The following is a 25,701-nucleotide window of genomic DNA, read 5'->3' on the forward strand; positions in this document are numbered from 1 at the left end:
GTCGCTCTATTAAGAGCACACAGTAGCGATCAACAGGTAGCAACAAACGCGGTCCAAGATTGCGAAAGTTCTGCGAACTTTCAAAAGTGAGGTAACAGTGCGTCGGTAATTCGACACTGACAGTGACGTTAACACTATCAAAAACAATAATTTTTATACACATAGGCGCGAAATGTTGCCAAGCCAGTGACGTTCGATTTTTTGTTATAAAAAAATCGATTTTTAGTAGTTCCAATGTGACACAAAATCTAGGCACGGGATAAAAAAGTTTATTTGAAGAAAGTGTATTTTTTTGTCTTTCTTAATGGCAGTACAGGCTCCTTTTTTCAATATTTTATTTAGTTGTAGAGTAATTTCCACATACTAACATATTTCTGAAATTGGGCTCTGTACCGCCATTCTTTATTATATTACGAATATGTGTGCCAAATATCTCGACAAAATATTCAAAATTAGAGCCGCAATCTTGGAACGCGTTTGTTGCTACCTGTTGATCGCTTCTGTTTGCTCTTAAGTTCTCGTTCCATTTTTGTATGTCGCGATTTAGTTCTTTTCCAATTGTTTTATTAAGTGCTATGTATTCTTGAGTATGGCGTTTATTTTGCGCTAGTAGTTCTCGATTCGTCATTAGTTGTTTAGGTTCGTTGCTTATTTTGTCTTCTTTGCGACTTGTAATCCGGCTTCGAGAAGGTTTTTATTAATCTCGTCAATTTGGTCTTAGGATCAGATTCGAACTTATCCGCTAAGACCTCTCGGAATTGCTCTTCATTTGTTCTTAGTTTAAAGGCATCTATCCGCATTGTTTTTTAAGATCCTTTTTCTCTATTCTTTCATGTTAATATTTATTTTTGCTCTAATTATACGATGGTCACTATCCGTGGTTACGTTGTTTATTGTTGTGACGTCTTCAAATATTCTTTTGTTGTTTGAGATAAAATAATCTCTTCCATTTTTGGTAGTAAATAAAAAAACACACTTTTGATAAAAATATATTGATAATACATTTGTATCATACAAGATATATCTCCCATTTATGTTTTAAAATAATTTATGAAATTTACAAAATAACAAAAAATTCAATGTTTGAAGCAACCATTTTTTACATTAGTAAAAAATATCACATCTTAAAACTAAAGTACCTATACTACAATCACAATAAAGATGCACTAGAAATAAACAAACCAAGATACGTTGAATGTTAGGAGGAACACTCCCAAATCATAATTTACAATGTATACAGGGTGTCCCCGAAAATAGTGCGTTCCTTAAAGGTATAAGTAGAAGGCACAATGTAGAGCAAAAAAGACAACATTTTTTTCTAAATTGATCCGTTTGACCAAAAAACGAAAATACATTTTGATATGCAAATTGAAGTCTGGCAACAACGCGCAACTCAAAAATCTAGAGATTAAAAAAGTAGGTTTGTAGGTCAGTTGCATCTGGTTGGTAAAATAATGTAAATATCAACCAAACCCATATTATTATTTTGCAGGTAGGTATCTACGATGTCAACAACCCCAAAAATAACACCTCAAAGTAAATAAACAAAGGGTTATTAGGTTAAATTTCCACAATCACAGCAAGTTATTCTAGGCTACGTTGCCATGTCATTCAGATTTATGAAAATAAAAATTCACTTATTTGGAGAACAATGTAATTTTTTTCTTGTAAACGGTTAACTTTAGAAAAACATGTTATAGGACTTTTTTGTTCTAAATTGTGTATTATATCCATACCTTAAAGAAACGCACTATTTTCGGGGACACCCTGTATACATTGTAAAACCCAAATCATGATTTACAAAGTTTATACGTTGTAGATCATGATTCGGGAGTGCTCATCGTAACATTCAACGTGTCTTGGTTTGTTTATTTCTGATGCATCTTTATGGTGATTTTAGTATAATACTTAATTTAAGATATTTAAAACGTATTCGACACATTTCAAACATCTGTAAGTTTATACCAATACTACGTAACTCAGTAATTCCAGATGTTCCAGACTGTAATATTGATCACGTGGTGTCACAAAATCGCAAACTTCAAACGTCAAAATGCAATAAATTGTCTAAATCTGGTCAAATTGTGAAAAATGGAACCCTTAAATTAGAAAACATTAGGGCCTATTCCTAATTGTTTATTCTATAAAATTAGGAAAATGGAAACTACGTAGGAGGCGCATAGAATGGCCTGTGTGGTGGAGGTTGATTCGGAGGAGGAGCATTTGCAGGGAAAAATGGTGGAGGAGCTGCAGTAGGAACTACAGGTGGAGGAGCAAATGGTGGAGGATGGTTTACAAATGATGGAAACACGTTTGGTGGAGGAGCGCTAATGTGAGGAGGTGGTCCAGGTGGAGGACCTGTTAGATGAGGTGGATGTGTGGTTGGAGGTGCGGAGAATGTTGGAACTGGAGTAGGATATACAGCCGTAGGTGGGGGGCCACAAGTAAAAGTTTGGTAAGGAAATTGGGGCACTTCTGAATGAGGTGGTATTTTGACCATCGGAGGGGGCTGTTCAGGCGAAGAAGGTTTTTCGTGACCATTTGAAGCTCTTGGTATTGGTGATGGTGTTTGTGGACCTTTTTGTGCCATTGGTGGACTGTCTGGAGGATTTGTATCTGATTGCGAATATAAATCCAAAACCTAAAACATTTAAATGTAAGATAAACATTTAACTACTGTACCTTTATCACTAGTTAATATATTTAAATTTAAACAAGTACTGATTTGGCTTTTGCAACACTTTAGCTACATGAGAGGCTCTTTTCTAAGAACAAGATCGTCCCTTTTTGTATTGGCGATACATTTTAATTATTTAAAAATTTAAGGAAACCATTCTAAATACCATATATTTAGATCAAACAAGGTGTCAAAAGCGTGGATTTCACGGGAAACGTAAAAAGTAAATAGACCCGAAGTTATTCGCAGTTTTCGTGACGCAAATATAAAGGAGTATAATATATATGTGTGTATATGACAATAACATTGTTGTTTTTAGTATTTTCTTTACAATTTCTTCACATTTTGTCACCTTTTAAACCCTCCTTGGGACTCCTACAAATGAGGCCTGTAGAATCCAAACCTGCTAGATCCATTTTTTGAAATTTTTCAGGAGAAAAAAAACATTAAATATGTAAATTTCCAAAAAAGTATCCGTCATTTCTTAATCAATAAATGTCATAAAATAGCACACCAATTTGGTATACAGGGTGAGTGATTAGTAGGGTAAAGCTCAATAGCTCCACTATAGTAATAGATAGCAATAAAAGTTAATAACAAAAATTTTAGCCACCTTTGAGCTTCACATTACAAAATTAGTTAGAATGTTACAGGGTGTTCGATAACACAGTGGCAGACCAAACTTATGTTTTTTAAATGGAACACCCTATATTTTATTTTAAATTCGAAATTCTGTTAACTTCTCCATCACAAAAATATAAAGGTTTGTTATGTTATACAGGGTATTTACAAAGTTATAACCAATTTTACATGAAAATCGTAACAAGTTTAACTCCCTGTATAAATAAAAATAAGCAAAACAACAATGGTTTATTAATGCCATATTTTTTAATGTATTGTCAAAATTTTCAAGAATGGTCGATATTGCTAATTTTCTTTATATCAAATACAGGGTGAGTCAAAACGCAAGTACATTATTTTCTCAGTAATTTTAAATGAAACACCCTGTATTTTATATCACTATTGAAAAGTACCATTACCGTACTTTAATTTTTAGATAACATTCCCTATGTCTAAATTTATTAGTTTTCGAGATATTTTCATTTTTCAATGGACCAGTAGCGTGGCCACCCAAATCACCAGAATTTAATAAACTGGACTGATTTTTTTGGGGTTACGTTAATAATGAAGTTTATAAAATACCTCCAACAACAAGGGATGAGATGAAAAATAGAATACAAAGTGTATTTCGATGTGTTAATTTACAAATGCTCCGTAGAGTAAGTAGCTCATTCAATGATCGTTTTTAGGCGTACATAAATGTGTTAGGAGATAATTTTAAACACCTTATGTAATTAAATATTAAAAATATTTTATTAAAAGTAGCTTCTAATTTTTTCAAACATGTTTTTTTGCAAAATGTATTACTGATAAATTATGTTTCGTTTTTTATTTGTTACATTATTACATTTACATACAAAAGTAGTGTTTAATTGTCTTCACAAAATATTGTATTTTGTGTTAGTGTGTTTTTTTTGTAAAATTTATTACTAATTTTCTTTGTTTATTCGTTGCATTTACATAAAAAGATAGTTTTTAATTGTTTCAAAAATGTTGCATGTAGTGGTTGTGTTTTTGTTTGTAAAATGTATTACTAATTAAATATTTTTATTTCTTTATTTGCTACAGTGTTACATTGATTACCGGATTAACAATCGGTAATCTTCAATAATTGTCAATTCAGTCATGGCTTACTTAAAATTTAGATAAATTTAAACACCTAAAATAATTTGCTCTAAAAATGAAAATATCTCGAAAACTAATAAATTTGGGCATAGGGAATGTTATATAAAAATTAAAGTACGTTAATGTTACTTTTCAATCATGATATAAAATACAGGGTGTTCCATTTAACATTACTGAGAAAATAATGTACTTGCGTTTTGACTCACCTTGTATTTGATATTGTAGCGGAAGAGAAATCTTGGCCGATCCCCGTATAACAGTAAACACCTCGAGAATGACGTAATCGGATGTGCTAGGCCTCGCCGGAGAATTCTGGAAGGTACGTCACGTAGGCGGAACAAGCCGATAGCTCGAGATGGGAGTCGATTGTTCCAGAATAACAACTGGGTATAAATACGGGCATATTTTGTGAATAAGTTTAGTGTATAAGATAAATTCGTCTGTAACTTATATAAATAAAGTCGTATATAAATTACGAACCGCTAGTTTTATTGTAATTAGAAGTAATTACACTAATCACGCTACAGTTGGTGTCGGTGTTCGGTAAACTTAGTGCGATATAAATAAGTGAATTACAGAGAGACTTTAAAAGACTTTTGAACTTTATTCGTCGGGAATAACCGGAGTGCGTTAATTGTTCGGTATTCGGAAAGACTTTAAAATACTTTTGGACTTTATTCGTCGGGAATAGTTAAAGTGCGTTGATTGTTCGGTATTCGGAAAGACTTTTAAAAGACATTTTGGAAAGTACGTGTGTGCCGACCAAAGATGTTGCTACGAGAACTTACAGTAAAACAGCTCCGTGAACAGCTAGAGGAACGGGATCTGGACAGCAGTGGGCTCAAGATAGTCCTACAAGCACGACTCGAGGAAGTCCTAACGAAGAACGGAGATGATCCAGAGACGTTCCACTTCCAGTCAGCAGAACAAGCAATCTTATCGAAATTAAAAACTGTTTCTGAAACGATTGATGATACTTCTAAGATAAGCAACGAGAAATTTGAAAGTGTTTCTCAAAAGATCGATGAAACTTCTAGAAAAAGCGACGAGAAACTTGAAGAAGTTAGTAAAAAAAACAATGAGAAATTCGAAACCATTTCTCAAAAGATCGATGAAACTTCTAGAAAAAGCGATGAGAAATTTGAAAGTGTTTCTCAAGTAATAAAAGACGTTTGTAGACAGACCGACGAGAAATTTGAAGAAGTTTCCAGAACATTCGATAAGATACAGAAAAGTGTAGACGACAATAAAGAAATGCTAGAAGAGAAGATCAAACAACTAGAGAGCATGATAACTGATACAAAAGTACAACCATCAGTTAATGCAGTAGCTTTAGATCTTGTAGTGAAGGATGAAACACCGAGAGACGAAATATCGCATCATATGAGATTTAAATTACCACCATTCGATGGGAAGTCCTCTTGGTCCATATACCTTAGACAATTCGAAGCTATTGCGACCGCCAACCATTGGACCGAACAAGAAAAGGCTGTTTCCTTGACTGCTGCTTTGCGAGGTGATGCTGCAGATATATTAAGATCAATTCCTAAGGGTCAAGAAAAATGTTACCAGACCTTGTTCACTCGTTTAGAAAAACGCTATGGAGATGCCCATCTACAACAAGTATACAAAGCACAACTGAGAAATAGAAGTCAACGAGCAAGTGAGAATCTGCAAGAATTTGAAGCAGATGTGGCTCGTGTGGTGCGGTTGGCTTATCCAGAGGTGCCAGACAGCGTTTTAGAAGAAATTGCGGTAGATACCTTCGTCAATGGGCTGAAAGATAGTGAACTACAGAAAGCTTTACGACTAGCAAGACCGAAAGTTTTAGATGAAGCACTTGCTATTGCCTTGGAACACGAAGCAGCTAGCCAAGCTTCACGAAACAATCGAGTAATAACCGTGGAAAAAGGCGATAAGAGAATAGATGAACGTTTGGTGGAAATGGTACGGAGGGTGATTCGTGACACGATCCCGAAGAGACGCGTGAAGAGGGCTGGAAGAGTTGGTTCAAATACAGATGCTTCCTCAATACGGCCATGCGGTGAAAGTTGTAATCACCGGCTTAAAGTAGAGGAGCAGCTTTGCCCTGTGAGACGAACCACCGTCGTTAATGAGCAATGGCAGCCCCAACAGTTACAAGACGCCCAAGAAGATGATCCATGTATAAAAAGAGTATTGGATTGGATGCGGCAAGGTGAGAGACCTAGTTGGCAGAACATTAGTGCATGTAGTCCAGAAGTCAAGGCCTACTGGAGCCAATGGAATTGCCTGGTACTAAAAGATGATCTTCTGTACAGAACCTTTGAGAACGATGATGGTACAGAATCTAAGCTTCAGTTAATTGTACCTAAAAGTAAAGTGTCAGAAGTATTGCGTCAGTTGCATGACGGTACATCAGGTGGACACTTTGGTATTACGAAGACTCTGCAAAAGGTTCGAGAACGGTTCTATTGGGTGAACTGTAAAGATGATGTAAGAAGATGGTGCCGAAAATGTGAACTGTGTGCATCCGGTAATGGTCCGGTTGGTAAAAAAGAGAGCACCCATGAGACAGTACAATGTTGGAAGTCCTATGCAAAGAGTAGCTATCGACATTGCAGGTCCATTTCCAGAAACCGATGCTGGAAATAAATACATCCTGGTAGCCATGGATTATTTTACAAAATGGACTGAGGCCTATGCATTACCAAATCAAGAAGCTGCTACCGTTGCAGAGGTACTTGTTAAAGAATTCTTTAGCCGATTTGGTGTTCCCTTGGAGATCCACTCCGACCAAGGGCGAAACTTTGAGTCAGCTCTTTTCCAAAACGTTTGTAAATTGATTGGTGCCAATAAGACCAGAACAACACCCCTGCATCCTCAATCAGATGGGATGGTCGAGAGGATGAACCGAACGATGGGTAAACACTTGTCCAAAGTTGTATCTGAACATCAGCGAGATTGGGATCAACACATTCATTTATTCCTGATGGCCTACCGCTCGGCCGTGAATGAAACTACAGGTCAAACACCAACCTGCCTGATGTTGGGTCGTGAAGTTCGTTTGCCCTGCGACCTAGAGTTTGGCTGCAGACCTTCCGAGGAATATGTTGCAGGCGAAGACTACGTTGACCGCCTGAAATTACGAATGAACAACATTCATGAACTTGCCCGACAACACATCCAGATAGCCAGTGACAGAATGAAAGATCAATATGATTCTCGATGCAAGAATGAAAGCTTCGAAGAAGGTGATCTTGTCTGGCTTTATAATCCGCAACGTCGTCGAGGCTTATGTCCTAAACTGCAAAGACAATGGGAAGGTCCATATGAAGTTAAGAAGAAAATAAATGACGTAATATATAGAATTAAGAAGTTGCCAAACGGTAAACCAAAAGTTATTCACATAAATCGTCTTGCACCATATGCTGGCTCAAATGAAACAGAAGAAGCACGAGTCCTCCAACAGGAGATGAAAGATGTCGCACAACCAAGTTTTAATCAATTTATGTCAAATTACGCAGCGAGAAAGAGTGCTAGATTCGGCGTGACCACAGAAGTTCAGCAAGATCTGTTTGGTGTTCCAGAAAACGTCTCTCTGGCCCACTGTGTTGCCCAAGACCTCGAGATGACTAAAGGAATATCGTCCGTATTCAATAGAAAGTTCGGCCGCCTGGACGAGTTAAGAAATCAGCAGCCTAAAATTGGAAGAGTACTGCGATTGGAAGATGGTCCTCGATCTTTGCTGTATATGGTGACCAGAAAGTCTTATACGGACACGCCAAGCTACGAGAACATATGGCGTGCTCTAACTAATTTGAAGAAAATCGTGTGTAATTATGACATCAAAAATTTGGCTTTACCAAAAATAGGCCATGCAGTAGAAAATCTGGATTGGAAGATTGTGAGAAGCATGCTTGAAGTGGTCTTCAGAGGAACTGGTGTACAAATCACTGTGTGTTGCATGAACCCGAAGATGTCGTACCCTTCAAAGACAGTAGACTGTTATTTCTTCTTGAAGGGTGTATGCAGAGCTGGAGAGTCGTGTAGATTCCGCCATCCTGGGCCTTCATTTAGAGTTGCTGATCGAGACGCTCAGATCTTAAGAGGGGAGCAGTGTAGCGGAAGAGAAATCTTGGCCGATCCCCGTATAACAGTAAACACCTCGAGAATGACGTAATCGGATGTGCTAGGCCTCGCCGGAGAATTCTGGAAGGTACGTCACGTAGGCGGAACAAGCCGATAGCTCGAGATGGGAGTCGATTGTTCCAGAATAACAACTGGGTATAAATACGGGCATATTTTGTGAATAAGTTTAGTGTATAAGATAAATTCGTCTGTAACTTATATAAATAAAGTCGTATATAAATTACGAACCGCTAGTTTTATTGTAATTAGAAGTAATTACACTAATCACGCTACAATATAAAGAAAATTAGCAATATCAACAATTCTTAAAAATTTTGACAATAAATAAAAAAATATGGCATTAATAAACCATTGCTGTTGTGCTTATTTTTATTTATACAGGGAGTTGAACTTGTTACGATTTTCATACAAAATTGGTTATAACTTTGTAAATACCCTGTATAACATTACAAACCTTTATATTTTTGTGATGGAGAAGTTAACAGGATTTCGAATATAAAATAAAATATAGGGTGTTCCATTTAAAAAACATAAGTTAGGTCTGCCACTGTGTTATCGAACACCCTGTAACATCCTAATTAATTTTGTAATGTGAAGCTCAAAGGTGGCTAAAATTTTTGTTATTAACTTTTATTGCTATCTATTACTATAGCGGAGCTATTGAGCTTTACCCTACTAATCAATGACCCTGTAGAGTCATTTTTCTGCATGCGCTAGTGTTACCAACTCCAATTCAGTCGAATTCGGGACAAGGCTGAAAAAAATACCTGAAATCCAGGACTTTTCATTGAAAATCAGGCCATTTTCCAAAAACCGAAAAAAGAAACATTTATCAGCCATCACTACATCGTTGCATGCGTCATGCCTCGGACAGCTGATATTGTTTTTGAATCGTCTTTTCAGAAGACGATATTTAAAATACAGAAACGAAAAAAGTCCAAAGTTTGAGCTTTCGTAGAACTATCCACGATATAAAATGCATGCGTTTTGAATGTGGTATTAGTATCACACTTTAAAAATTCTCAACTTTTTTTCGTCCCACAAATTTCTAGAAGAATAACGTATTCAAAATTTCAAAATAGAATTTTACCAAAACGTTCAAAATTCAGATGGTCCGGAAGACTTATCTGGGACGATGGGACACGACTTCGTAATTCGGGCCATGTCCCGGATTTTTCGGACTAGTTGGTCACACTAATGCCCCTTAAATCTTCAGAAATGTGTACTTTTAGTTTTAGTTTGGATTTAGCAGATTTCGATTCTAAGCCCACATAATGCTCATTTTCAACTGCTTTTAGGCGCAATTAAGCACTAAAAGTGTCCATTAGCGTGATTAAACCATTTTTTATAGGAAGACAAAATATACAAGAAAAAGAAGTATTTTATTGTTAATAAAACTATGAACATAGCAGGGTTTGATTCTATGTTAATATTTCAGTGGTATTTTGAAAAGGATTAATAAGGTTGTGAGCTACAACCTTAGCATGTGGATTAATATATGCTTAAACTTTGAAATTGTGTAAAAAAGGGAAAACGAAAAATTTAGGATTTAGCAGGTTTTGATTCTGATGGTCTCAAATGTTTTAACATCGAAATTAGCTAATTCGATTCAATCATTCTGGAGCTGTTATAAAAAAAATATAACAAGATAAAATGACGTTTATTAAACGTAATTCAATGTTTACATATCGAAAAGGTACCGGACAGACTCCGTGACTTGTCGCATTAGGATTTTATAAGATTCTTTCTTTCTTTCTTTCTTTCTCCCCTTCCTTGTACCCTATCACGGTGTCGGATTTAGGATCGCTATTTTAATTTACATTCACCCATCTCTTCCATTCTTTTCTGTTTTCCGCCAATATTTTTAATTCCTCGAGTGATTTTCCTTCAACTTTTCCCGCCTCTACTATTTGCTGTATCCATTTTTTTCTTGGTCTGCCTCTTTTTCTTTTTGCAATGTTCCTTGCTTCGTGGATTCTTCTCGTAATTCTGTTGGGTTGCATCCTCATCAAATGCCCATACCAATTCATTTGTCTCTTTTTTAGTTTATTCATTATTGGTTCTTGGTTGGCCATTCTCCTAATAGTATCGTTGCTTAATCTATCCCATTTTGTCTTTCCAACTATCCTTCTTAAATGTCTCATCTCCATTGCATTTATTCTGCTCTTATGTTTTTCCAGAATTGTCCAGTTTTCACTTGCGTAGAGCACAGTCGGTATCACTATTGTGTTATATATGTTTATTTTTGTCTCTCTTGCAAGTTCTCTTTTCCCCAGTATTGGGGCTAAGGCATAGTATAACTTGTTTGATTTCTTTGCTCTATTTGTTATTTCCCAGTCTATTTTTCCGTCGTTAGTAATGATACTTCCCAGGTATTCGTAAGTTGTAACTATTTCCAGTTCTGAGTTTTTGTATTTTATCTTTATTTCATTATCTTCTTTGCCGTTGATTATCATTATCTTACCTTTTTCCACGTTTATTTCCATTTTTATCTCTTCTATTTCCTCTACCCATATATCCATTAGTTTCTGCACTTTGTTCTCGGAATCTGCTATTAGTACTATGTCGTCCGCATACACTAAGGACTCTATTGTTACCGGTTGTAATCTATGGTATGCTATTATTGTCTGTAATTGGTTGTTTCTTGCTCTAGTTTTTCTTATTAATTCATTCATTACGATTATGAATAGCAAAGGGCTGAGACTATCTCCTTGTTTAATACCTCTATTCCAATTAAATTCTTCTGAGCGTTCCCCTGCTATTTGTACTCTTCCTTTTACCTCTTTGTAAGCACTTTCTATAATTTTTATCAATCTTTTTGGTACATTTATTTTCCTCAAGCATTCCCCTATAATTTGTCTTTCTATCGTGTCAAATGCTGCTCTTAGACCTATGAATGCTAATACCAGTTTTCCCCCCGTGTCTAAGCATCTTTCAATTAGGTTCCTGATGGTATATATGTTGTCATTTGTTTGTCTTCCTGGTCTAAAGGCCGCTTGTTCATCTCCCAATTTCATTTCTACTTCTTGCCTTAGTCTTTTCTCTATTATTTTCGTATACATTTTAAAGCATACCGATGACAGACATATAGCTCTGTAGTTTTCGCAGTTTATATGTTCTCCTTTTTTGTATATTGGTACAATTATGTTATTCTGCCAGTCTCTAGGGATTGCTTGTTTTTCCCACACCTCTTTATATATTGTCCATAGCCAGTTTATTCCCTCTTCTCCCATGTATTTTACCATTTCCGGTTCAATTTCATCATCTCCTCCTGCCTTATCTATTTTTAATTTTATAAGATTAGATAATTAAATAATAATAATTACCTGATGACATATGTCCTCTAATAGATCCATGGTAACATCTTCTACAAACATGTCCCACCATCTGCAATGTTTAGAATGCCTGCCTATCCAGTCTATAACTTCAAATTTACTAAGTTTTCCAGCCAAGTACATTAATGCTACAGCAATTATTTCAGGTTCCCACTGGAGGCATAATGTGGTACATAAACTGTCATTTACAAAGGTCCAAGCCATTTGAACCATCTTTTGCAATTTACCTTTGTCACCTTTTAGACATTTTGCATATTTTAACAGGTACTGATAAGGATGTTCTACTTGTAAATCAAATTTGATTGTTTGAAGTAAAATTCTTTCTAAAGTCATCACCTAAAATATGAAACATAAATAAACAACTGGACAAAATTAACGCACCACTCATATTTTTCTCAATAATCTTTATTTATTAATAATTTACTGTACCACAAGTTGCCTATGGACCTTGTTTGACAGTGACAGTTGTTATGTAAGCTAATAATAGTCTTGTTTTAACAATAATTTGTATTAAACTTCGGTTTAGGCTAAAAGTGAGTTAAACTTTTCATAAAAAGTGCCGATTAAAGCAAAGTGCTTGTGAGAAACAAGCTTTTTATTGTGATATTTTTCATCACATGCATGTTTGGAAGTTCATATCAAATAAAAAATGAACCGCCAAAGAAATTTGTCAGTGGAGGAGGCAGTGCGAGCATCGACTCTCCTAAATGAAGGATATTCAATGCGATAAGTTGCAGGTTTGTGGAAGACATCATTCCAGCATCAGCCGCAAGGTGAGGCGATATGATGTAACGGGTCGTACCATCGAAGATAAGGCAAGGGCGAAAACGTTGCACTAATCAAATTGATGATCGTTTTTGAGACAACGTGCTCTCAGAGATAGGAGAGTCACCAGCAATTTGCTAAAAAATGAACTAGCAGATGTTAGAAATGTCGCGATATCGTCTCGAACAGTTAGAAGACGTTTACATGAAGCAGAATTGAGCAACAGAAAACCGGCCAAAAAACCCTTGCTTACCAGAGAACACAGGGTTCAGAGATTGAATTTTGCAAGATTGCATCAAAATGGGACCATCGATGATGGGAAACGAGTTCTTTTCTCCGATGAGACTAGAGTAAGCCTAAAAGCTCCAGTGGTCGTGAGCGTGTCTGGCGAAGGCGAGAAGAAAGGTTTGCCAGCTGCAATATCTCTCCTAAAGTACCTTTTGGTGGTGGGTCTAAAATGTTTTGGGGGGAATTTGTTTTGAAGCTCGTACGGAGTTGGTCCCCATACGTACGAGATCTATGAATGCCCATTATTACTAAGACAACATTATTGTCGAACATGTAATGCCTTTTGCTCCGTTTCTTGGAAATAATTTTTTATTTATGCAAGACAACGCTCGTCCTCATGTGGCTCGACAGGTTATTGGCTACCTAAATGATGTTGATATTCCATTATTAGAGTGGCCACCTAACAGTCCGGACATGAATCCTATAGAGCATCTATGGGACTATCTTAAAAAAAAGATTCGAAGTCGTAGACTCCCTATTGCCAATCACAACCAACTCATTGAGGCCGTTATTGAAGAATGGGAGAATATTCCGCAAGCTTTTGTTGAACATTTTATATCAAGCATGCCTCGACGCATAAATGCAGTCATAAGAAGTAGAGGAGGACCTACACGGTATTAGTGTTGACCCAGATGCATTTTATTGTGTTACTTTACTGATTTTTTTCTTTTTGCAATTTGGAGTTATGCTAGCTTATTTACGCATTTCCGACAAAAACAAATTTTTAAAGAAACAATAAGGCAAATTAAGGTCATGATAAAGTCAGTATTATTATTATGATAAAGTCAGTTGTAGGTATTATTATTTCAATGTAACTTAGTTTTATTTTGTGTTCATATTGTAAATATTTAGAATAATTAAAGTGGTGCGTTAATTTTGTCCAGGAGTTTATATTATAAGTAGAGAAATGAGAAGTCCCAGATCTAAACAATAAATCTGGAAAATTCTCGTGGAACCACTTTTTGGTAACATCCTTAATCGCTGCCTTTTACAATTTATAAGGCAAGGAGACGAAAGGGGCTCTATAATATACAGTCACATTCCTACTCGTCTAAAAATTCCAACGAAAGTTAATTCCGTGTACTCAAAATATGAGGAAAATGGAAAATACCAGAAAAAATAATTGATCCAGATATTACATTATTAAATATCCCAAGTGTTAGTCAGAAGACTGGTTTTAAATTGGATAAGTTAGAAGTATTCAATTCTCCTAATTTTGAAACAGTTGGTAAAAATGCTTCAACTATCAATCAAAAAAGTTTTGGCTTACTTCATCAAAATATACAATGTGTATCAACAAGCATTGAAAAACTAGAGTTCTTCCTGCAGTGCGAAGGTCTACATAATGTATGTGTCTGTTTAACTGAGCACTGGAAATCTAAAGAACAACTAGAACTACACCATATAAATGGATTTTCTCTGGCTTCATCTTTCTGCCGTGACCAAGGGGAACATGGAGGGTCTTCAATCTATGTGAAAGAGGGTGTGGTTTGGAAGGAACGTTCTAATATATGTTCTCAATCTGAGAAATATAATTTTGAAGTGAGTGCTGTTGAAATAGACTATTGCCTTTTTAATTGTGTTGTGTTGTGTATTTATCTGCCTGGACGTGGCTCTATTGATGTTTTTATGTCAAAACTGGATCTAATACTTGATGTGCTAGTCTCCGAAGGTAAGGCTATAATATTAACAGGTGATTTTAATATAGATTTCAAATCAAATTCACTAAGTAAGGAGAACTTGGTAAATGTTTTAGATTCTTATGGCTTAACCGTAACTGTAAATGATTATACAAGAGTAACTGCAACTAGTAAAACTCAAATTGATTATATTGCTACAAACATAAATCACCAACAAAAAACAAAGGTGGAAGGTTTTATCTCTGATCATCGTGCGCAATTGTTCCGATGTAGCATTAACACAGACAATGATGCCTATATATTCATCCGTTCATATGGTGAAAGGAACATAAATCGTTTTGTTCAAACCCTTGAGTCAACAAATTGGTCAGAGGTATTTAATACAATTTCTGCTGAGGATAAATCATTAGCTTTTTTAAATACTATCCAAAATTACTTTCGGTCCCATTTTCCACTACTTAAATGTAAACCTAAAAAATGTACACGTTCGAATTGGTTTACGCAGGAACTGTACAATTTAAGGAATCAGCTAAAACTTTTAGAAACGATCTGTCAGCAAAATAGTCATCTTAGGCCAGTCCTTCATTTGGCAAAGACAGAATATTCGATTAAATTAAAAGCAGCTAAAAGTAGTCACTTCATGAGACAGTTAAACGAATCATCAAATAAAATGAAATGTATTTGGCATTTAGTAAACTTAACAGTCGGGAAACAAAACAACTCAAAAGTACCTAGTGATAATAATAATAATTTAGCAGACAAATTTAACCACCATTTTGTTGAAATGGCACCAAAGTTACTTGATGCTTTGGATCCTACTAAAATAGGTGGGTTTACATCAGCATAAAAAAACCGTAATAGTTGTTCTATGTTTTTATATCCAACTAACCCACAGGAAATAACTAGTGTAGTCGGAAGTTTTAAATCCAAAGACAGTTGTGGTTTTGATCAGATTTCCCCTAAGTTATTAAAACAATGCATTCACGCTTTCGCAGATCCACTGACGGATATTTGTAATGCCTCTTTTCAACAAGGAATATTTCCTAGTATGTTTAAACTATCTATTGTAATCCCTTTATTCAAAAGTGGTGATAAAGATGACCTTAACAACTACCGTCCCATAAGTCTCTTATCTGTGTTTTCAAAGATAATTGAAACTCTGGTTTATACTAGAATAAACGCATTCCTAAAAAAGCATAGTGTCTTTCATAATTTTCAACATGGTTTTACATCTTCTAAGTCTACAACTACAGCTCTTGCAAATTTCGTCAGCTTAGTGTTGGATGCTTTGGACAGACGAGAGAAGGCATGTGGTTTATTTCTCGATTTGTCCAAGGCTTTTGATACTTTGGATCATAATTTGTTGCTAATAAAACTTGAGGGGATTGGTATTCGTGGTGTAGTTCTAAAATGGTTTACTTCCTACCTAGAAAATAGAAGACAAAAAGTAAAGATAACATCTAATGGACTTAAATACGAATCAAACACGTTGGATATCCATTATGGTGTCCCTCAGGGTAGTGTATTGGGTCCTCTACTTTTTATAGTATATATTAATGATATAGCTTTGATAACTAATTCACTGAGTGGAGTTAACATCATCAGTTATGCGGATGATACCAACATTCTAGTCACAGCAACATGCGATCAAAATTTGCAAAATAAAACTACACAGATACTATCCACCATCAACAGTTATTTCTTATCCAACAAACTAGTTTTAAATGAAGAGAAATCAAAGTATATGATTTTCACGTCAAATAATTTATTAAACCATCAAGCCACTATACAAGCAGCAATAGATAAAACAGACTGCACGAAGTTGCTGGGGGTCCTGTTAGACAGTAATTTTAAATGGTCAAACCACATTTCTAATTTGAAATCCAGATTAAGTAGCGCATGTTATGCATTGAGAATTCTTTCACGTCTCTTTAATACATCAATATTAAAAACAGTATACTTTGCCCATTTTTACTCAATAGCCAAATATGGCATTGAAGTCTGGGGTTGTACCTCTGAATTAGAGCAGATATTCGTACTTCAGAAAAGAGCTATTAGAATAATATATAAAATGAAATTTAGAGATTCTTGTAGAGGTATCTTTAGACAAAATAATATTCTTACAATTCCTGGTCTGTATATATTTTCGTGTATAATGTATTTACATTGCAAAATTTATGAATTCAATAAATTTCAATTTAACCATGTTTATTCAACAAGACTCAGAGACAACCACTTTATGCTTCCACAACATCGTTCTGTTTTGTTGGAAGGTAGCACACATTATGCAGCCATAAGTTTCTTTAACAAATTGCCAATAGATATACGAATGAATTTACATCAGCCAAACTTTCGGAGGTGTGTACATCAATACATTTGTGAGCTAGAGCCATATTCTAAAAATAACTTTTAAGTTTGTTTTGTCGTATTTATTAATTTATATACTTTTAATATGTACATTATATGTCTGTAACTTTGACTTGTCTCATACATGTACAACTTTGTATAATGTCGCATGTGATGAATAAATTTGACTTGACTTGACTTGAAATTAAAAACAGCTTATCGCTACCTACATTCTAATACTACGTATGAGGATTTTTAAGCGAAAGAGTTAGAGGTTGATTCTGAGTATATTGCACACGCTCTACCGAATGATTCTAATCCCAAGTACGAGAAAACAGTATTTCTTGTACTTGGGATTAGGATAATTCAGTAGTGCGTGCGCAATATACTCAGAATCAACCTCTAACTCTTTCGCCTAAAAATCCTCATAGAATGTAGGTAGCGTTATGTTTCATTTTGGTTCAGAGATGATCCACCATCCCCATACATCTGTTTCGGTCTCTAGACCTCTTCAGTGGGGCTACATGAGCACCTCTGAATCAAAACGAAACCAAGCTGCCATTTATTTTTATAATTCTGCTTAAGAGGATGGGTACGTAGTTTCTGCTCCAATGCTATTCAAATGGGATTTATTTTTTTCGAATCCTGAGAAAACTAATAAGTATTTTTGAAAAATTTAAACGCCGAATGAAAGATTACGTTATTAGCTAGGGCCGAAAGTCCCTGAGAACTTCTATAATGTTTATTTTAATAAGTTACAGGGGTGAAAAATTAAGAGAAAATTTAGTGATTTTTAATTTCAAATATCTCATTCAAAATAAACTTTTTATTTATTCTAAGGGACTTTCGGCCCTCGGTAATAATTTAGTCTTTCATTCTGCGTTTAAATTTTTCAAAAATATTTATTGGTTTTTTCAGGATTCGAAAAAAATAAACACAATGTCGGTGGTAAGATTTTCCAACTCTATCTTTGTCATACAACGCAATCAGTCGAATAGAATATTGTCAGCATATTGTCAGTCAGACAGTGAAAATTTTAAATATTTGACATGGCATCGGGAATATTTTGAGTTGTTGATTAAATAATATTGATATGCTTCTTTTCATGAGTATTTTTCAGTGCGTCACAAATGATAAAAAAAAAAAGGTAAGTCCGTGATAATATACATTTTAGTGACATGACTTTTAGTTAAATCTGACAGTTGTCAAATTTTATTTGCAATTTGGCATAAAACCAAATCAATTGTATTTATTGCATTTATAAAATGGTATTTTCTTTGATTTGTATAGTCTTTTAAATTGTTCAGTTATATTCGTAGATATATTATATAATTCGCAAATTATTTTATTTTCGCTTGTAGCACCATCTATTGACAACTAGAATAAATGTTATAAATGTCATCGACGAAATGTAATCACCGACGTGCGTTTTTTTCTGTCACATACAGTTTAATGCGTTAGAAAGAAATCGAAAAACTGTGACGCACTGAAAGATCCTCATGAGAAAAAGCATAGTGTATTTGATACATAATTGATTTAAGACGTGAACTTGATAAAAAGTTATTTATTGTTTATTATTTATGGAAGATCCAAGCAGAGAATACACCAGGATATATTCAGTGATCCAAGTATTTTGTTGTTAAAGATGTTCAAAATTGTAAGCGTTTCATAGTAACAATATATTATTAAAAAATCACTTTATCACTACTTTTCCTCTTTTCTCGATTGATTATTAGTTTTTGTTGTACAGTAGATAAATTATTACAATCACTGAATACACAGTTAGTGAAAAAATTATCAGTAGTAATTGCACAAGAGCTCTAAAATTATCGAATTTTTCCCGAGTGACACTTTGACAGTTTTAATGTCAAAGTGTCACGAGGGCAAAAATTCGATAATAATTTTAGAGATCGGATCGAGTGCAATTTATTGCGATTATTTCATGAATAAAACGGTTGAAAACCAAAATTTTATTGTAATTTATTTATGTACGTACAAATTAGTACAATTAAACACACAGGTTGTTATAAATATTTGACGGTTAAAAGTCATCACTTTTATAATTTTTAAAACATTAATTGTCATTAATGTCACTGAATGTATTTTTTCGTAGCAACGAAGGGCATCTGACGTAATATACTTGACGACGGGATATTATCAAAAATTATCAGTTTAATTTTTATTTCTGTAGCTTTCTATTGGTCAGAATCTCCTATGAATGAAATAATCATATTAATTAACTGAATTAATAATTAAGGGAATTAATTATACAAGTAACAGTTATCTAAGAACATTCAAAAGCCATCTTTAAAGTTAATGATGACATTGTTAAGTAAAGTTTACATATCCATACCAGTGAGAATTTTACTACACGTAATTTGCCGTGTAAAGACAGAAAAGTAGGGATAGCCGTAAAATATTTGCGAATTATGTACCGATGGCCTTAAATAGGCAGCTTGATTTCGAAGACTGAAGAGGTCTAGAGGCCAAAACGGACGAAATGAAACATAATAAGCTGATTTTAATTAATATTATAAGTAATTTTACGGTGTCAAAACCTGATTAAAAATAAAAGATAACAACTGGCGTTAAATTTTCTGACTCATTCATATTGACAATTCAGGCATACCTATTATTACACATTTTAAAGTAGACTACTTTAAAATGATAGTGCCAATATTTATGAGTTGAATTCCTGGGACTTACTACCTGTATGTTTTATCCATTAAACCTAATAATCTTTTTATTTGTATGTTTTTTATATTCTATATTCAAACAAACATTTATATGCTCATATGTTTTGTATTTATCCGTATTTAAAATACCATCAAAGAATTCACGGTTGATGTAATATTACTTTAGTGGAGGGACACATGAAGAAAAATGCTAAATACATATAAAATTATACATGCTAGGCCAATCAAATCACTCAAGTAGGGGAAAGCGTTGTACCTAGGGACGATCTTAATTGCTTTGTCATATATGAGTGACAGACCAAACTAACCTGTTAAAGTTTATCACTTAGACACCAGGGGGTAGTGTAAAGTGATTGGATACATTTAAGAGAGCTGTGTGGGAGCTACAGAACTAAATACGAAATTATTATTCGTAAGTAATTTTTTGTTGTTTCAGTCTTTATTTTTTATAATTTTTACTCTTTAATTTATGGATAAACATAAAACATTTATTATACTCTGAGATGTGCTCTACTCAATGCTATAATTATTTATCGTGTACAACTAAACTCAAATATATTTAAGATGCACTTTTTAGTTTTCTGCAATGTGTTGTACCTTGGGACTGAACTGCAGTTGTACCTTAGGACGTCCCAAGGTAAAACACTGATATATTTTTTTTCAATTTAATGCATTAATTGAAAGGTATTAGATACATCAGATAGGATATTAGCCTAATAAAATAAAAAAAAATCAAAATGTAATTCCGTACAGGTTGGAATAAATTTTATATCAAAGTTTAGGTGAATACAAAAGATATTTTCAAAAAAGTATCCAAATCATATGAGGGGATCATTGTTTAAATAAAGGTCTTTGGGTTTTTTTTTCTACAAAGCTGTACAAATCTTTCACCTAAAACTTAATAATAATATAAAAATATTTGATAAACAAATGAAATATCTCATAAATTATTAAATATTTTTTAACCAATTTTTTTTTGCTTAATAGTGGTAGTCTAGCGCAACTTCTCCTATTAAATAAAATAATTTATAGTGCTTATTTAAAATGCAATAAATACTTTTTTGCAAATTTGATTTTTCAATTTTATATATAATTATTTAAATAAATAGGGGGTCAAATTTAGTAAGTCTTAGGTGAAAGATTTGTCCTTCAGCTTTGTAGAAAAAAACCCTAAAGACCTTCACTAAAATGTAAATATTGTTCAAAAATGTTTAAAAATTATTTAAACAATGATCCCCTTATATGATTTGGATACTTTCTTGAAAATATCTTTTGTACTCACCTAAACTTTGATATAAAATTTGTTCCAACCTGTACGAATTTACATTTTGATTTACATGTAGTGTAATCTTATTTTACCAGACTATATAATGTAGTTGGATTAATTGGCAGTGCTTACAACAAAGCATTTACAAAATAAAATATTAACAAAAGTTTTCAGGCGGTAGTAATATTTCCATTTGAAAAAAAAAAATTTTATGACGAGTTTCTTTCATCCTATGTAACTGATCATGAACTGGTTCAGGAAAATACAATTGGTAGGCCTACAGACATTGAAAAGACTCAAGGACCAAGAAACGAAGTTGTGTTGGATTCTACCAGTCATTTTGAAGTGAGTGAGCCTTTAGTCCAGCGATCATCATCGAATATATATCACCTACAGATCCAATTAACATCTAAAATAGTGACACCCAAAACGATTCGCCTATTTCCAAAACCTCAGGCGAGAAATAAGACCAAAAGAGGAAGACAACCTGGAAGGAACAGAATACTGACAGACACGCTGGAAAAAAGGAGATAGATAACAAATTTGAAAAGAAAAGAAGTCTGTAGAGACCGGTAGTTTTGAGGATGAAGAAATGACTTTTTTGTCCGACGAAGAAGATTGTGATATATCCATGCAAGAATTAATACAAGGAGTTTTGGAGGAAGAAATGTATATAGCCTTACAGGAGAAGATTAAATGTGAAGAAATAAAACAAGACGATTGTTTTAGTTAACATTGATGGTAAGAAGAAATCTGTTTATTATGTAGCAAAAGTTGTACAAAAAATATGTAGACAGTTTGTATGAAATCATTGTAAAACTGGAAGAAATACTTTTCTGTTAAGAAAGGAAACTCAATTATGAAATAGACGAGGGAGAAATCATATGCAAGTTGCCTTCGCTCCCTCATATGCCACTCTTTTACTTAGTCCCAAGGTACAACACCCTGTATCCCAATGTACAACACCCTGATGTACCTTGGGATACTTGGCAAGGGTAAAGAAAATAATTTTTTACTCACTTAATAATTGACTAATTTTATATTTTAAAATATTAATAGATTCCCTAAAACATGGGCTTTAATTCAGTATTAATAAAACTATTATAAAATTGACCCAAGTAATAATAAAAATTTTTGTTTCAAAACCGTCCCAAGGTACAATGCCTTCCCCTACATAAAAACTGCACAAGATAATATTCGCTGTACAAAACATTAATATTACCTCTTCCTTTGGGTCCTCTCCAAATGTTGCAAATTTATGATCATTAAGTAAGCCTCTGGCAGTTTTTATAATGTCTTTACATTTCTTTGGCGTTTCCTCCACCTTTCCAGCCAGGAATAAACAACAACAGGCAGTGACATATCTAGGAAACTGTTTAAAGGAATGAAACATGTAAAATCTGTGGTAATAAACTACACCAGTTGCCATTGTATTGTATCCTAAATCCATTTTTGTACCAGTATCTATGATCAGCCTGGCACCTGAAAAACAATCATTGGAATACATAATCTTTTAAAAAATTACTGTTTATGTCATAGTCCTATTGTGACACAAAAATTCATCTTTTACATCTTGGCTGAGTTACGAGACAAATAGACCTCGTAATTACACTAAAGGTTGGCTGTGTAGACTATGTCATACCGCACTGGGGCAAAGGTCATATATAGGACATAAATATGCCTTCTAACGCACTCGATGTAAGTTTATAAATATCATCTCTAAACACAGCCAAGCTGTTAAACTGATTGTTATATGATATATTTTAGTTAGATCCAGAGTGGACAGGTAACAAACTCTCAGAATTATTAGAAATAAATAGTGGCCTGAAACAAGGAGATGCTCTGTCACCTCTCCTTTTTAATATAATCCCGGAAAAAGTAGTAAGAACAGCATAAATTAGAACAGAACTACTGACAGTAAATGACTACTAACATGCACGAATGACATTGACATTGTGGGAAACAGCCACTAATGTGAAGGAGATTTTGAATAAATTAGAGAGAGGCAACGCAAAGTGGTCTAAGGGTCAATGAAGAGAAAACCAAATATATGTACATTAGACTCCTATAACTTAGAAAGACTGGATAGTTTTAAATATCTCAGAGAGACAATCACTGCAGATAATGATATCACAGAAGAGATAAAAGGGAGAATTCGGGCAGAAAACAGCCTAGCACAAACATCAACAATCAGGATATATAAAACAGTGATTAGACTGTTGTTCATGTATGGTTGTGATTAAAAAACAATATTAGTGTTGTGAGATGTGTGGCACCACTTATCTTACATCAAAAACACATCTCCAAAATAATATTATGTGGCCTGTATTTTCTCCAACAGTAAACTTGTAAACAAGAAGAATGCTTTCTTATATTAGAAATAATATACAAAACCACACTTAAAGTGTGAGAATGATTAGCATTCATATTTCTTATGAAGCCCTTGACTCAAGTGTGGCCACAGCGGGTGCTGTGGAATCCACATTAACTTCCAGGGGTGAAAAAATTGTGGGTGTTCACTTCTATAAACAAATAATCTATAAATAATAAACAAGATATTAAACTAAAAAGTAAAACTACACTAAACCAGTAAACTAAAAAGTAGATACATCTAATACAGGCCACCATTGGTATTATAAAATTGAATGTGGTGATACAAAATTTTGCTCAAAGAAAATATTGAGGACAATAGATATCCTTAACTCGATCAGTGCTCACTCCAACAGTGTATCAGCATGAGGGTACTGAGGGTACAATCAACTGTTACAAGCTGGGTACCTCAGTTGAGGTATGTTTACAGTATGGATATCGAATGAGTTAAATATAGATGAGCTATAATATCAAGATTTAAAATACACCTTAAAACATTTTAATTTTCCACCTTCGAAAGCTCTGGACTGGCTGGATTGAATGTCTCAGCATAATAGAAAATCAATGTTTCCAGTGTTACTAACTAATGTGTCTAACTAACCAAGTAGAATAATGGATGCAATCTGTAGAATGGTATTTGGAGAAGGCAATATAACTTCGAATTATATGACAAGTACAGTAAAACATCGATACAACGGACTAATTGGGGGACAGAATGTCCGTTAAAGCCGAAAGTCCGTTATATAAAAATAGGTTTAAAATCAATCACATTTTTTTTTGAAAATATCGTCTGCTGTATTTATATACAGTGTACAAATCTGTAATTGAACAAGAAATCCAGTTTTTTTGCTACTTTTTTACTTTCCTACTTCATCTATAAACTATCTGCAATATACTCGTTTGGTTGCCAAAATTATTCACTGATCCCTGAGTTGAATAAACGATGTATTTTTTTGGCAAAAACATAGAAGATGCCATCTTCTAAATGTCGAATATTTTCAATGGGGTAAGCAGGAGCGCTGTCTAAAATCAATAAAAATTTCACCTCTTTCGGCGGTATTTCCTGTTTCTTCTCTTGAAATTTTCTCACTGCACATGCAGGTACAAATAGCTGTGATGAACCATGTCTTATTAGAGCTATAATATGAAACGGGCAGGTAATGCATTATATCTTTGACAGCTCTAGGTTTACCAGATTTGCCAAAATTATAGCAGACAATCCAAGCGATCCATCGGCGTTAGCACAAAGCAGTGCCGAGAACCTGTCCTTGCTGATTTTTCTTCCAGAATTCGGTTTTCAATTTTTTTTACAGTTGATAGGATTTGTTGTCTATTATATCCGAAGTCCGTTAAATAGAGGTCCATTCTATCGAGGTTTTACTGTATAAAGAAATAGTAAATGGTAGAGATTTAATGTCTTTCATAAACACATATGGACTGGACATGTGTCAGGAGCAAATGAAAATGACCCATTCAGAAGAACCATATTAGAGGCGCCAGTAGGAAATAGGAATAGAGGTAAACCAAGTCTGAGATGGAGGGAAGGTGTGGACAAGGACACGAGAAAAATCAGAACAGCAAATTGGCAACGGTTGGCAATGGACAGAAACGACTGGGGAAGGTTGAGACTCAATTAGGGCTGTAGCACCACTGATGATCATGATATAACAATGGACTTTTGCATGCAAAATGTAACAAATGATTCATGTATGAACAGATACTGACATTAATATTTGTCTAAGTAAAAGCAAGAGTGAAATTTGTACTTTGTATGTGATGGGTTTCAGATAGAGTGAGACTAGGAATAAACCAGTTTTCAATAGAGTGGAAAATTATTGATTTTAACCCCAAAAATGTACAAAGATAAGCTTAGCACAATAATATTTTATGTGATATAATTTGTATCCATGAAAATCGAAAATTTGATGCAGAACACTATCACTCTTCTACATTAACTACTAAAATTAAGATAACCAAATTGAAATATAGTAATTATTAAACTTGCAATTTGTTTTGTCAGAATATAGGTCCTATGTGTTTACTAGTTCCGGTCGAGTAAAACAAGTTAAAGAACCCAAATTTACAACTCAAAGATCACAAATTTATAGAATTCTTCTGATAATTGCTTTCAATGAACTTGACGAATTCATTTACAGAAACAAATTAGATCTATTTAACGTTTATTTTATTAAACAAGAAGCTTACCTTCTTTACGATATCGCATTTCAGTCTTATAGTCGATTCCATCTTGAGATGAAGGTGTATTTTTCAGTTCTTTTTTATTAAAATACCACCCTGGCATTTTCCTGGTTAACTCTATTCAATAATAATGTAAGTTATGATTAATAATTTTCTCATTTGTTTTGTAATTTATTAAATACCTAAAATAACAGATCACAAATTCACAAAACTAAATTTTATAACCTAACTTATTATAAAA

General features: G+C 34.0%; 1 protein-coding gene across 1 annotated transcript; it reads right to left on the bottom strand.

Moving 5' to 3' along the window:
- Window positions 1-976: 976 nt before the first annotated feature.
- On the bottom strand, window positions 977-25,701 carry LOC126887132 (cyclin-K). Its single transcript, XM_050654489.1, has 4 exons — window positions 25,467-25,701; window positions 22,114-22,373; window positions 11,881-12,225; window positions 977-2,641 (listed from the first exon to the last, which is right to left on the bottom strand). The coding sequence occupies exons 1-4, from the start codon at window positions 25,561-25,563 to the stop codon at window positions 2,165-2,167; spliced, it is 1,179 nt and encodes a 392-aa protein (XP_050510446.1). The 5' UTR covers window positions 25,564-25,701; the 3' UTR covers window positions 977-2,164.

Source organism: Diabrotica virgifera, chromosome 6, assembly GCF_917563875.1.
Source record: "Diabrotica virgifera virgifera chromosome 6, PGI_DIABVI_V3a".
NCBI classification, from domain to species: Eukaryota; Metazoa; Arthropoda; class Insecta; order Coleoptera; family Chrysomelidae; genus Diabrotica; species Diabrotica virgifera.

What these genes read in the sequence shown, in the direction of transcription:
- LOC126887132 (XM_050654489.1), bottom strand. Translation starts at nt 25,563, where the DNA reads ATGCCAGGGTGGTATTTTAATAAAAAAGAACTGAAAAATACACCTTCA. An exon ending in GAGAGGACCCAAAGGAAGAG is followed by an intron (nt 12,226 to 22,113) that starts GTAATATTAATG and finishes TTCATATTTTAG; the next exon opens with GTGATGACTTTAGAAAGAAT. An exon ending in TAGAGGACATATGTCATCAG is followed by an intron (nt 2,642 to 11,880) that starts GTAATTATTATT and finishes TAAATGTTTTAG; the next exon opens with GTTTTGGATTTATATTCGCA.